This window comes from Condylura cristata, unplaced genomic scaffold (assembly GCF_000260355.1).
Source record: "Condylura cristata isolate star-nosed mole 26May11 unplaced genomic scaffold, ConCri1.0 scaffold00013, whole genome shotgun sequence".
Lineage (NCBI taxonomy): Eukaryota > Metazoa > Chordata > Mammalia > Eulipotyphla > Talpidae > Condylura > Condylura cristata.
Genome location: NW_004567114.1, coordinates 55,231,515 through 55,247,043, shown reverse-complemented (window position 1 = coordinate 55,247,043; position 15,529 = coordinate 55,231,515). Strand labels below are relative to the sequence as shown.

The 15,529-nt window shown below is 40.4% G+C and overlaps 1 protein-coding gene across 1 annotated transcript in view; it reads right to left on the bottom strand.

Annotated features, from left to right (window-relative positions):
* STXBP6 (syntaxin binding protein 6 (amisyn)) overlaps positions 1 to 11,334 on the bottom strand; it is a 150,760-nt gene extending 139,426 nt beyond the window's left edge. The window contains exon 1 of the mRNA XM_004681968.2: positions 11,156 to 11,334. Within this exon, the coding sequence (XP_004682025.1) occupies positions 11,156 to 11,309 (154 nt within the window). The 5' untranslated portion in view covers positions 11,310 to 11,334. The remainder of the gene's footprint in view (positions 1 to 11,155) is intronic.
* Between the last annotated feature and the right edge of the window lie 4,195 nt (positions 11,335 to 15,529).

Sequence of the window (15,529 nt, the reverse complement as noted above, 5' to 3'; positions counted from 1 at the left end):
AGACCTGAAGCCATAAAATATATAGAAGAAAATACAGGCGCCACATTATACAAAATACATCTCAGTAACATCTTTAAAGATACATCCCCAAAGCAAAGAATGTGAAGGAAAAGGTAAGCAACTCATCTGGGATTACATTAAACTAAAAAGCTTTTGTACAGCAAAAGAGACACTAACCAAAACAGACATCTTATTGACTGGGAGAAAATCTTGGCACACAGTACAACTGATAAGGGATTGATTACAAAAATCTACAAAGAGCTCACATAATTCAACAAAAACAAAGAAATAATACAGTCAAAAATGGGCAGAAGAGCTAAAAGACATTTCTCTAAATATGAAATGCAAATCGCCAACAGATATATGAAAGTATGCCCAACATCACAAATCAAAACCACAAAGAGATATCACCTTCACCAGTGAGAATGGCACACATTATAAAAGCAGGAAACAAGAAATGTTGGTGAGGATGTAGAGAAAATGGAACTCTCCTATAGTGCTGGTGGGAATGCAAACTGACCCAACCACTATGGAAAGCTGCATGGCAGTTCCTCAAACTACTAAAAATGGAGCTACCATATGACCCAGCAATTCCACTCCTAGGAGTAGACACAAAACTGAAGGACACAAAAACATTGAAGTTACCTGCACTCCTATATTTATTGCAGCACTATTTACAATAGACAAGTTATGGAAACAACCCAAATGCCCAAAAATACGTGACTGGGTCAAGAATATGTGGTATACATGCACAGTGGAATATTACTCAGCAATCAAAAAGATACATTCATGTCATTTGCAGCACCATGAATGGAGCTGGAAGGGATCGTGCTGAGTGAAATAAGCAGAGACAAAAAGGAAAGTATTGGATGGTTTCACTTACAAGCGGAATATAGGGAAACCAAATAAGTGATCAGGGAAAAAAAAAAAAAAACAACAAGAATAAAAAATAAACTAGCAGGCAACCATAAATGAGAGACATTCTGCGAGGGAGGGGGAAGAAAAGGGACCAAAAGAGGAGAGATAAGAGCACAAGGGACTATGACCTCAATTCATGAGTGAACTGGTAGTGAAACTTGCAGGGAATACACAATCATGTAAAAGATGTAATAAAAATTATTAAAAAATTATGTTTTAAAAAAAGAATATGTATACATCTGTGAAGAGAAATATGTGTAGAAATTCATGCCTCTAAAACACAGCTGACTTTTACCTACCAACAAGATGGAAAGGATTCTGAGCAGAGAGAAAACATGTGTAACAGCTGGGGACTCACAGGAGCCAGAAATCAAGGCAGGCAGCTCACAATTCCATTGCTTCCTTTATGAAAATAGAAATGTAGACCTCAAGCCCTAAAGCATGGGTATATTCTTACCACCCCAAGCCCCTTGCCAAACCCTGACGACAGGAACCATTCTTCCAGGAACCTATAAAACATGAACACTTATGTAGCTGGGCATGAGGTCTCCATCCTAAGCCATGTGGGTCCACATGAGGTAGAGAGAAAATAATCTGTTGAAGACTGGGGGTGCAAGAGACAGCATAAATATCCTCAGAGATAAAAAATGAAAAATAAAAATGGGGTTTCTATTTTTCCCTTGTAAGCCTTTTTTTTTTTTTTTTTAAGAACTTGTGGAACTGTGAACTACTACTGAGAAAAAACATTCAGGGAAAGTTTTGATATATACAACGCCCATTAAATGATCATTTATTCCTTCATCATACGAACCCTTTCCTCAGGGGGAACACGCAGGTCTTCAAAACATGAAATAACAGCTTTACTGTAGGCAACAATGGAAGCACTTATAAATTGCTCGTTTTGGAGGATTCTGAAGTCTGCATAAATCAAAGAAACCTGCATTTTCGCTTGGTAACTGGGCCATTAGGTAAAATAAAAGTTTCTGTTCAGTAACCTAATGAATTCCCTGGGAATCACCTAGCAGCTTCTCTGTGCAAAGAACAGCAAGTTGAAAGGGGAGCAAGAGCCCAGCCAAGCTCCCTCTGGTATAACCAGCGCCAGTGTGTGAGCACACAGCCTGGAGCTCCACCCCAGAAAGTAAGCCTGGGCCTGTGGGTCTCAGGAGGGAGGCAATTCACCTCCCCAGACTCTCTAACCTTCCCACATGAGGACAGAGAGATGTCTAAAGCATGTCCCCACTCTCCAGGGGCCACCAGACTGGAGCGGTAAACAGAAAGCAAAGTGACAAGTGGAACCTGGCAACTCTGAGTGCTACTGGGGAGACGGCACTGGAGGCCTGAGGAGTGGGATGGAGATCGAAGTGTCTGTTCTTCCTGGTACCTGGCAGCCTGACCACCACACCTGACCATCACACTGTCCTCGTGGCCAGTATTTTCTGTAAAATCTTCATTTTAGCATGACTGTAGCCGGGATGGAAACACCATTCATTCATATTTGTTCTCTCTTCGAAAGGAGGTAAAGAATTTGGGCAAACAAGAATATGATCTGGACTGAAAAGCTGGGTTCACAGGCGTTTTTTTTTGTTTTTTTTTGTTGTTGGTTGTTGTTGTTTTTTTACCAGCCTCTCCCACTTCTGCTGTTTGCATAACAGTGCACTTGAATGACCCCACAGAATGTTTTTGTTTTATTTTGTTTCCAGTTTTCTTTTGATCCAGTGAAGATAGGTGTAGGAAAATAATATCTCCTATTTCAGGGACAGGGATGTGGTTGCCTAAGCCAATTCTAACACCCTGCAAAGTTGGATCAAGGGGCCTGAACACAGGGACTTCCGCATCCAAAACGCCCAGCACAAACACTCAGGAGACCAGAGAGGAAGTCGTCACCTCTCGGAAAGGGAAGAGACTTGGGGCTCTAGTGTTCCAGTTGGGGTGGGAGTGGGAGGGTGAGGGATAAGGGGTTTTTGGGAATAGAGAGAATTAAGAGAAGCTTGATTTTGAAATATGGCTGGGAGATGGGGAGAGAAGCACAAATTTGAGTTGGAAAGAGAAAATAGGAAAGGGTGGTAGGAACTCACAAGACAAACCTGGGTTTCCGTGAGATTCTGTTTCACAGGACAGATCACAGAAGCTGGCCACAGGCACACATCAACACGATTTTTAAAACTGCAGATGAATTATCTTTGCATGGCAAGAACCAGAACATACCCCATCTAATGACAAGATAATATTGCTTATAAAAAGGAGGTTCTATGTCTCAGGCCATATATGGACCGTAAGAAGGGTCAGTTAATCCTCAAACTGCTTTTGGAATGTAAATTGTTTCATTTCATAAATGTGAAAACTGAGGCTCAGAGACATGACCGAGACAGTAGAACCAGACTTTTACCCGAAGACTGTCTTCTGTTGTTATGGGTCTGGGAGCAAACAGGGACTTGAGGAGTCCCGAAGCACCCCTGACTGCAACTTTCCAACAAGAGAGAGCCTGTGGCTGCTGTTCAACTCAGGACACAACAGCAAAGAGCACTGACTGTGGCAAGTGCTTAGAAAACCACCACTCAAAGAATGCCTCTGCATGGATTTTAAAACCATGCCTCCTGGGTCAGCTGTTACTCAGGATGTGCATTGCCAGCGCATTCCAGAAGGAAAGCTGCCTTAGTTTGCAATCCCCCAAACCACCCCTTCCTCTACCTTTGCAATCAGTCAAAACTAATCAAAACGAGCATTAGTGGATCAGCTGTGGAACTCCTGCTCTTAACAGTGGGTTGTGTGGTGGGAGCGCTCACAGATGGAGTTTCCTTTTTAAAGGAAGTGTTTGGCACTAGACTCTGTTAAGAGTTTTCCCTTGTTTCCATCTGGTTTTAGTATCGGAATGCATACATGAGAAAATGGAAAAAGAACACTCTGTTGACGTGCTAAACCACTAGAAAAACTAAAGTGGTGGACTGCACATCCTCTTAAATCCTCGGAAGTTAAAGAGCTGTGCTTGCAAGATTATGACATTGTTTTTAAGGAAGCAGAGAGCCTGGTTTCTTGATGCTAACACTGCATTTGGGGGAAACCAAGTGTATACTTTGGCGTGAGATGGACATAGATATGAATCTCAGCTTCATCCTCCTCCAGCTGCCTGGCCCTGGACAGCAACCTTACCCATTTTAAGCCTTGCCTATTTTATCTTTAAAATAATACTAGAAACTACAGCATAAGGCTGCTGTGAGGATTAAATGAAGTAATACCTATTAAGTGCTTAGCCATCCATTTTGGACTCTCGTATTCACAAGGCTTTAGAAAAGGCAAATACTCTCCCTACTAGCTTTCACAGAAAGAGATCTAGGATCACCAGGGAAACTACGAAATTTAAGACATCTACTTCTTTCTATTATATAGCTGAACAAAACAAGTTCCTATATAGCAATGTCCCTGTCAGGAGCCTCTCTGAGTTTCCCTGGAGAATTAATTTTCTCTGAGACTCAAATCCATCCACTGACACTACCATTCTAATGAGTGGCTTTTTTAACAGCTCAGTTACTGTATAAGCTTGTTACCACCCAGCCCAAATCAACTAAGGCCAGAATAATACTGAGGCATAATTATCACTAAAAGGTAAGGAGAAATGTGTGATTTGGGAAGTCCATTTTACATGACTCTTAGCCTGAAAGAAGTCGGTGGAGAGAGAGAAGGAAAGAGGAAGGAAGGGGAGAGCGAAAGATGAGTACAGTGGTTAAGGGAACCATAGGCCTGGTGTCAAACCACCTGGTTTCCATTTTGTTTTGTTAACACCCAAGCTGATGCTCTTGGGCAAGCCAATTTGCTTCTCTATGCTAGGTTTCCTCATCTACAAAATGAGTACCAGAGGAGCTACCTTGTAACAATATTGGAAGGTTGTAGTGAGTTAATATATGTAAAGGGTGAGAGCCACAAGTTCCAAAATAAGACCCCAGTAAATGCCTGTATTGTTAGTATTATTATTATGACTGCCAACCCAAAGGGGCTGGTGCAACCCTAACTGTACTGATCACTGAAGCCCCGATGGGTACACAGGAGCTTATTTGTGAATGACATTTGGTGGCAATGTCTATTGGGCCAGAAAACATTTCAGAAGCAAAGCCATTCTCTCTAGTTAAAAAAATAAGAGTATAGGGCCCTCCCTGGTGGCGCAGGTTAAAGCACTGCACAAAGAAGCTAAAGCCACTTCCGCATGAGTTCGATCCCCGCCTGTCCCGGAGATGACCACATGGCGCGCAGACCTCTCCTGACCCGCCCGCTGCTCCCCTCAGCAGTGTACTTCGTTGATCTGCCTGTTCTGCTCCCCACTCTGTCTCTGGCGAACCCTCTCACCCTCCACATCTCTGGTCTGTACCCCAGTTCTGTATGAATAAATAAAATCTTTAAAAAAAAATTAAAAAAGAATATAACATGGACAAGATGAATATTTTTTTTATTTTTTATGTTATTTTCTGAAAGATTCATATTTTCAGCAATACTATTTCTACAATAAAGAATAATAAATATCATCGTGGTTGTCTTCTATTTCTTCTTTAACTGCTGATTCCTTTGTATATTTTAGGGTTCACTGTAGATTTTTTTCACTTTTTCCAGGATAAAAGCTATTAGATAGTCAACTCACTGCTTGACAGACCTTGACAGAAATAAACCATTTCTATGAAGGTCAAATTTTATCTAACTTTTATTCTTCTTTTCTCCTCTAATCTTTATAGATCTTGAGAGGAGTAACAATCTGAATTAGTGGATGGAAATAATTTTTCCTATACCAGATCATTAACAACTTTGGTTACCTTGATTTCAATAGCAACATACAAAGACTATTCCTGAACTTTTAGGAAACATTTTTAGCATCCATTTGCATTATTAATGACCTGAATTTCTCCCTATATGATATGCATGGACTGACAATGAAATGTGGTATAAGACTTCCAGAAGGGTTCTGAGTCCTAGCATCTCAGAGCTCCCAAATAACCTTTCAACTTATCATTTCAATAAACTGAAGTCCAAATCCAGACGTTTGACTATGATCAGTCAACAAGAAAGAAACTAAAAAAAGTATTTTTTTGGTCAAGTTTATTAAGAACCCAGAGTATAACCCAAGACTGAGATCTCTCAACATTAGCTTCATTGTTGCTTAACACTTTAAAATACAGGTACCTTTCTCCACTTTCTTTGATGCTGCTTCAGGACTGAGCAGGAACCAACTCCTTTGAATTCTGAAAATTCTAAGGGTTATTTCAAGGAATATCTAGGGAAGGTAACCACTGAGATTTTTATCAGTTCTGGGTTCCTAATTCACATCATTATCTTCCATGGAGTTCATTTACATAAATTATTTCATCAGAGCATTCAGAACTTTAATAAGAAAATTTTGACCTCTACAAATGCAGACTCACTTTGAAAAGGTTAGGATGCTCTGTTTCAACAAAATATGTTAAAGATTGTACTAATCACAAAAATTAAAGTTCCCGCTATGCACCTCTATGGGGACAAGTAGCATCATGTATTAATTACATGTACTGAGTTAAACCAAGATCAGGAAGATAGATTTCAAACATGAAATTAGAGAATGTTCAGTAGGGAACTGGCATCTAATAATCAATTGACTTTAACTTTGTAGCATGTTTCTAGTTAGTTTTATAGACCCAAGATATCACAGAGGGGCAATCACCTATAAAAACTGCTGTGGTTGGGGCTCTTGTTACACTTTGAATGAGTTAACTGCTCTAATAATAAAGTCTATACTATAATCAACTATGCGGTAAGTAATAAATTTAAATAGCATTTCCCATTAAACATCTTTTGTGTCTATACTTGGCAAGGCGCCAAGTGCTATAAAGAAGTAGGATACTTAGAAACACAGGTTTACATGATACACAGTTGCTTCTGTCTAAGGGTTCAAAAACACCATTCAGGGTAACTTCTCATACCCATAAAATGAAAGGCTAATGTCAGTCCATGTCATAGGAAAACCCAGCTAAGATGGCTATGAACTCTTATGAACTCTTATATAATCATCCCAATAGCGACTGCATCTTTTTTTTTTTTAAACCAAGCTTCACTAAGATATGACATTTTAGGTGTGCAGATTGATAAATTGTGAAAAATACATACACCCAAGTAACCATCATCACAATCAACATACAGAATATTTACACCATTTCTAAAACTCACCTCACACCCCTTTGTAGTCAATGCCCAATCCAGGCTCTGGCAACCAGTGATGGCTCTCTGTCATTGTTGTTTATTTCATACACACTAAGTCATACAGAATGTATTTTGTTTCTTTTTTTCTCTCATACTGCACAGTGCTTTTGAGAGTCCTCCATGTTGCCGAATGTAATGTATTATCTGTTTGTTACTTTTCATTGCCAAATGGCATTCCAATACACAGATCTAATTTCTTATTCATTTATTGATGGTCATTTGATCACTCATATGTAACTGGACACCTGAGTTTTGATTTTCAGTTATTTTAAGTAAGACTTATGAAGCTCTGTATATAAATGTTTAAATGGACATAGCTTATTTCTCTTGGGTAAATGCTTAGGAAAAGAGTTGCTAAGGGATGTAAGTGCACATTTAATTTTATTAAAAACTGTCTAATTGTGGGCCCTCCCTGGTAGCACAGCTGGTTAAAGCACAGCACTAAGAAGCTAAATCCACTTCAGCATGAGTTCAATCCCCACCCGGGAGCTGACCCACATGGCGCAGCAGACCTCTCCTGACCCTCCTGCTGCTCCCCTCAGCAGTGTACTTCGTCAATCAGCCTGTTCTTCTCCCCACTCTGTCTCTGGTGAATCCTCTCACCACCCCTGCACCTCTGGCCTGTACCCCAGCTCTGTATGCATAAATAAATAAATCTTAAAAAAAAAAAAAAAAAAAACAAAACTATAATTGTTTACCAAAGCAGTTAAATCACTAGCAAAGTATGAGAGCTCAAATTGCTCCACATGCTTGTCAACAATTGGTACCTACTGCATTTTTAATTTTAGCCATTGCTTATGTGTGTCTGTGGCAGGGGGTTGGGCACAAACCAATGCATTAAGAGTACCAATCAACAGATGCATCTTAGTACAGGAGAACCTGCATACCATGCAAGCAGTCATCAGGAAGACCTATAGAAACACTCAAATTCTACCCCAGGGCTCCATGATTGAACTAGAGTGATTATTTCTCTCTTTGCACAACCACCACTAAGGAACCCTTAGAGGAAGATTGCTTTATTTCTTTTGCTCCAGCACCTTATTACATATCCAGTGGCTACATAATCCAGTCTGAATGACAAGTCTATGATCACAGGCTGCTACCGCTCAGATTATAAATCCTGCCAGGTATTGGCTAGGGTTTGGGAGTAGAATTCACACAAAGAAGCATTTTGATATAAAACAGCATATGCCGGCCCTCCCTGGTGGCACAGCGGGTTAAAGCACTGCACTAAGAAGCTAAAGCCACTTCCACATGAGTTCAATTCCCGCCTGCCCCAGAGGTGACCACATGACGTTTCAGACCTCTCCTGACCCGCCTGCTGCTCCCCTCAACAGTGTACATCCCCGATCTGCCTGTTCTGCTCCTCACACTGTCACTGGTGAAGCCTCTCACTGCCCCTGAGCTTCTGGCCTGTACCCCAGTTCTGTATGCACAAATAAATAAATCTTTAAAAAAACAACAACAACAAAAAAAAAAACAGCATATGCCGATGCATATAATATGCTGTTAAGTTTTTACAGGTATGATATTCTTCCTTAAAAAAAAAAAAAATAAAAGCACCTATGCTGTTTGAAAGGTGGTTAAAAATTATTTGCAGACATTGCACTAATTTAGATAAACTTTCCCCCATTCAAAATGAATAGCTGGTTTCATCAACTAAAACACAAAAGCTGAAGAAACTCTTTCTGGCTCCTGAGAGTCAAGGTGTTTCACTGGCAAAGCAGGATGAGGCCATAACACAGGGCTCAGCCTGCACTTCACAGACGCCTGTGCGAGTTGAGCTGGAGTGGGCATCCTTAGAGCAGGAATAAAGAGAAACTTGAAATCCACTCAGCCTTTCTTTCAGTGAAGCTCCTATCTCCTCTCCCTGAAATGCTCTCTACGCCTACACACCTCCTTTCAGAACCAGCAAGGCCTTACTTTTCTTGCAGCTCTGGATTTTCCACACAGGTCAACTTTTCCTCTAACATGTTTCCACACCACTCTATATTTTCTTGTTCATCTTTTCAGATGAACACTATGTTTACTTTAGAGAATAACCTATTAATGTCTATTGCGTTACCCAACAAGAAAAGCTTTGTGAGTCTTTCTCATAGCTAGAGTGTTCATCATGTAAAAAGCACTTTATAAATATTTAGTAATTGGTTACTGAGACATTATCTTATCAGAGATGTGACTTATATGCTGTTTCTTTCTCAATTAGTCTATAAACCAAAGTGCCAAAAACATGGGTGTCTGTTATTTGGTGGCCTTCCCCTACCCCATTTCCACTTAAGTGTCAGATCTATTTTATCCAACTATCCTCTCGAAATTGAAAACCAGGAAAAAGTCTATTGCATTCTACAATAGAATACAAAGAGAAAAAGCAATTCTATTTGTTTCAGATGTTAAGTCTGAAGGTTTTGGTAATTTGTAAAGGAGATATAGCTGTCCAGTTAAGGTCACTACCTTCTAGGGGATGGGAAACAGTTATGCTATTTCATTGCGATGAGGTGGAATCCCCATGCCACTCCTGCAGATGTCACGATCAGAGTCACACTGACAACTGCAAATACCAAAATGCAAGCAAGACACCCTCCTTTTCAATTTAGGTGTACATGGGCATAACCCAACAGGCTTCTATACCACCTACCATTTCTTCAACTACCTATCCTCAGAAATTACAATGAAACATCAAAAGCATAGAGCTAAATAAGGTTCTAATCACTACGTGTCCATGTTCAGCTCATCTTCAGCTCAGCCCAGATAAAAAATTTATTGTTATGCATTCTGCTCATTATGGGTGCAAGCTAAAACTCTAGAATCTAAGCTTAAAACTCTAAGAATAGTTCAGACTCTAAAATCTGAGTCCCATTAACAAAATTCAATAAAGATATCAGTAAAGGCTCCATTGCTCTTTCACTTAGTCAGGATATAATAAACTGAGACCCTATTAAATGTCAGTTACCTCACCCCCATACTAAAGAAAAGCTAAGTGTCATCTAGCGATAACCAAATTTTATTAACCTAGTTCCTATCTGGGATTTAGAAAGAGACCAATATTTGCAATCAATTCTGTCACACCTTTAAACAAAGCTTTCTTCCAATCACTGAAAAGGCATTCTTACCAAAGGATTATGTACTCATTATATTTTAAATTACAATATTCTTACTGCTATTTTCCATGTACTTTCGGGGGGGGGGAGTCATCTCTACTCTGCAATAAATTCTAATAAAATAAAATAAAATGGTTAGAGGTTTGATTTCTGAACAAAGCTAGAAATGGGTCCAAAGAAAAATTTCTATCCCCAAGTCACAGTTGAAAGAAATAAGATGAATTAAGGAAAGCTTATTTCTTCCATTGCCCAGTTACAAAAAATATTTTAAAAAATATTACAAATGCTCTCGGTGTTCAGCTGAGTAATACTCCTCACATCATGGAAAACTTATCCAAATTTCATCTCAAAAACTTGGTAGGAATCCACAGTAAATCCCACAGATCTCCTACAATCACAAATGGAAAGAAAAGAATAATCTAACAAAATTCTAAGCTTAATAGAACAGATGCCTATTTCTGACAAGGAACAGCTGTCAGGCAAAACAGTGATTTATGAACTGAGTCTACTTTCTCACATTCCATAAGGTGTCGATATTTATCTGGAGACAAACCATTCCTGATTATTGGCAACTGTTAAGGAAAAGAAAAGTCAATGAAACAAAGGCTGCCAGTAATGACAATGATCCAAATACCAGCAATTATTCTAAAACACAACCCACAGGAGTAATCCACTTTCAAGTTTGAGTCCTAGTGAAAGAAAGCATAATAAACAAGTGTCTGCCAAAGCCTTCGCAGAAGCTCTTACTAGAAAATACAGTAAAATTGAACTTCACATGCTTCCCCATATAAGGCAACCTCAACAGGACCACGCGAGTAAATGAGGCTCAGAGGAGAGCGCAGAGAAACAGGAAAGAACGAGAAAGACCACAGGGGTCCTAACACGTGGGTATGTAACTGCTTAAAAGCTTAGTATCTGATTTTCCTTACCTGACAGGCAGATGTAGGTTAAATATTCGCCTTGACCCCCAGTTGCCAAAAAAGGAATCTTTTTCTTTGTCCTCCTCTTGACTTGGACAGCTCCCAGCATCCTTTCATCAAGAGGTGCAAAAATTTCCTTGCTGATGGCAGATTTGGCACTCATGGTAGAACAAGTGAGGAGGGCACACAGCGAAGTTTCTAAAGAAGAAAAAGAAGTTGGAATTGACAATATTATAAGGACCCATGTAAGAATGACCCCAACTCTGAGGTATACAGCCCAGGGGGAGGGAAGGAAGAACACAACAGAATAAGGTGATGGTTCCCGGGTGATACGGTGGTGGGAGAACTATGGGGAGTAGCATGATGCAAGGAAAAAAAAAAAAAAAAAAAAAAAAACAAGAAAGAATGATCAGCAAGTTGATTTGCTGGTGGAATAATTTTTAATTTGTTGTTGAATTTTCTCTTGCTTCAAATGCATTACAGGACCATTATGAGTGAAAGAAATGTGGCTGCTCGATTTTCCGTCTTCAGGTGAAATGTGGAAGTACTGACCCTGGCCCCTCACCTCAAGCAGAGAGCTGCAAATTGCAGCAGCCCAAGGAATGCAGGATTCTACTGTAGATCTGGAAGTCTGTATACCAAAGTTCACTAAGATAATATAAAACAGGTCAAGTGGCCCCAAAAGGAACAAGCACACACATTAGTTGGTAATGTATATATGTGTATATATTCTTTCCATGTTAGGCGATGTCTGGACAGAATGGTAGTTGCCTAGTATTCCATTAATAGTGAGGAAAAGGGGAAAAGACTTGTCTGCCAGAGCCTAAAAACTAAATGAAAATGTACTTTGTCACCCTGCCTGTGGAAAGTTTCACTTCCTGTTGTACTCAAAGCCTGTGTCCACCCTCAGCGTTGGGGCAGGTGAGGTTATTTCTCACAGTGGGCAATGTTTTCACATTGACTATCTATGAAGCACATAGTAACAACAGGGAAATCACTGATTTACCTGCTGGAAATGTCAAACACAACGTGAGGCGAGCCTGAAATGGGATCTAGAAAGTTTGCCCCTCTCTCCCTCAGCAGTACTGACTCTTCACTGGCAGGAGCAGTCACTACAGTTCCCACCATGAGCATGATTTCACATCTTCAGCTGAGAAGTCTGTGCTTTGCCCACTAATCCTTCTGCTCCTTTAAAATCTCCTTTAGCTCTAATGTAAATCCATTTCCCTAAGTCTCTTCATAACAGAAATAATTATATCATTGTCGACATAATAACTATACATGCAACAGAAGATCATTAGCGTAATCACCTTTCAGTTGCTTTCCATCAGTCTGAGCAATGAATCCTTATTTACTAGCCCCTTTCCTAGGTCTTATTTTGCAGTGTTCCTTTGCCTCTAGTTGCCATGCTGTGGACCTTTGCCAAATTCGCCACATTTTCCTTTGGCCACAGTGGACACAGAATTCTAAAGTGGCTGACTAATGCTAAGTATTTTGAAAATGCTACCCAGCAGTTCCACAAGTTACGCTCCTGTGGTTAACTGGCAGCATGAGCCCAGTAATTAAGATAAAGCAGTATGTTGCTGACTCACAACAAGCCCCCCCTCCCCAACGCCACAAACATACACAGACACGGTCCCTGTGTTATATTTAGTTCTCCAAAAGTTGTACTTCTCCACTGGTTTTAATTCTGCTTGGTTGTGTGTGTTACGTTCAAGGTCAATGTGAATCTGAACTCTACCATCCTAAAGCCCAACAGCAACTGCAATCAGCATCATCTATTCTATCACCCTACTCATAGCCTATGCTTTCATCACTTACCAGCATTTGTTCAAGCAATTCATAATCAGGACGAAGGGTGCAGTGAGGGCCTACGGCTGCTCAGTGTAGTCCAGGCTGGTGAGTGGCTCTGTGGCACAGCTACGCAATGCCACATGTGACAGCAGCTCAAAGTGTTGATGAGCCTGCTAGAAAACGAGCCAGTTGCTAAGTAAACACCTACTATGTTCCACCATAATGCTCAGTATCAGAGAGATGCGATAATAAATATGTGGTCTCTGTGCTCCCAGTGGATGCAGCATGACTAAGTATATGGAAGGTTTGCCTTAAATGTAGGTGATTTACGACAGAAGGCCACAGGTGCCGTAGGGTAAATGCAGGTCGTCAGGTTTTTCCACTCTCCCGCCTTTAGCCAGCATCAGTGATCTACACCCGTGGTCTTACAGGTGTGCCTGATGGCAGCACCTGGAGTGTGGTGTGGGCTGTGTGAGTGGGCGCACCTGGGCAGAGAGGGAGCATATAAGGGCTGGCAGAGTGCAGAGTGCGGCAGCAGAGGACCTTAGGGGCAGAGTGCAGTAGAGGCAGAGAGCCCAGAGACAGTGAAGATTTGCAGGGGGCTAGGAAGCCTCCCTGCTTGCCCTGCACCCGGTTGCCTCACTACACGTGGTGTAGAAAGATCATGAAAAGCCTGAAAAAGCCACTGAGGGCTGCAGGGTTCCCCCTTTACCAGTATGACCAGGTCCATGGAGAACCTGCTCTGAGCCTGTGTGCACTACAGTGTACAGGAAATCCATCTCAGTGCACGACTGGCAGATGATACAACATAACAGCCCACTTAAAGCTCGTCTGTGGTTTTTCTTGATCTCATGGTAGGAAAGGATATGGTTTAAAAAAAAAAAAACACATAACTTCCTTCTGGTTAAAGAAATGACTCCTATTTTCAAGTCTGCAATAGAATCATTTTCTTAAGTGATGCCAAGCATGAAGCATAAAAGTGTTGGCCTGAAATACTGACCTGGACTCTCATCCTGATCTATTTTGCTCTGATCATGGCATTTCCTCACTGCCACTAGATTCTTCCCAGCAACGTTTTTGGTCAACCTAGATTTCAGTATGTGGACCGCTGATATGCTATGATTTTTCAGGATGCCAGCAGACAGAATTCTCCCCACCCCTATTTATCCCACCATTTTCTAGGCAGGGTATTATAAGTGACAGGGGCATTTTTTACAACGAAAGAACGTACTAGTTCTTGTCTAGGTCCAAGGCCTTTTACCCCTTCATTATTTGGGGACATGTGAAAAAGACAGTCGGTGGTAGCTCAGTGGCTTCAAATATTCTATAAGCAATCTGTAGAAGGGAGGATTTTTTTTCTCTTGAATCAGCCAGGCAGTTTTAGCAGACCTTCTATCTCATTGCGGGTAGACTCGTCCAGCCCATGCTGAGACCCCACTGTTAGGAAGCCACAGCAGGAATGTGCCACGGACCTTGGCTCTGCTGACCTTCACTACTCAGACCATGGGCAGCCTCTGGCCTGTGTCTTCCACCACACAATACCCAGGTTTTTGCCTTCCCGTGTCAAATGCACACATTTCTATAGCTGTGGTTAAATGGAACACTTATTTTATTGGGTAAAATCTTTCAGGAAAAAAGGGGGGTTCCTACGTATTTTATCAGCTCTTAGGAAATCCTGTTCCCTTTTGAAAAACTGGTAAGAAATGGAAATGACCTTTTATTGTTGTTTTTATACTAATATTCAGTGGCCAAGAACCAAAAAAAGAAAAGAAAAGAATAAGAAAAAAAAAAACAGTGTGTTCATTCAGCACAAGTTTGGAAATAAACCTGAATTCAGGCACTGAAGACCTTTGCATGACAAATGGTAAATTTCTTAAAATTCTAGACCTTCAGCTTATTAACTGTGGCATAACTGTATCTTCACCTGTCTTGTGGAATGTTGAAAGAATTAAATGAAACAATGCATGTAAATCACTTGTCCTAGTGCCTGAATCATAATAAATACTAACAAATTAAAAATGTTCATGAACTCTCCTACAACAACATGAAAAATGAAAGGCCCTTTGAACTTGTACAAATGGAGAAAATATAGCAATCAATATCATGTTACCTATAAAAGAGAAACTCAACTTCACCAAATCCTCATTTTTTTCATTTGAGTATGAAGTCCTCCAAATATCAACTTCACCAAATCCTCATGTTTTCCATTTATGAGTATGAAATTCTCTAAATAGCAGACAAGTCATTTTATACTGTTATAAGAATAAGGAATTAATATACAAGTTTTGCCCTTAAAAAAATCACTAGTAGATTACAATTCTATGAGGAACTCAAAAGCTACTGCATTCACTTATGTATCTTGCTTGTTTTTTTTACATTATATAAAGGCAGGAATTTTATTAGGAGAGACTCCTGCATACACCCAGGTAGGAAGTCTTGGGACAAGACCTGTATTTTGCTAGAACAAAGTGTATTCTTAAAATGTTCTCTGGGGGAGTGGTGCTGGGAAAACTGGGTAGCTACATGCAAAAAAATGAAACTAGATCATTGCCTCACTCCAGTCACAAAAATCAACTCGAAGTGGATTAA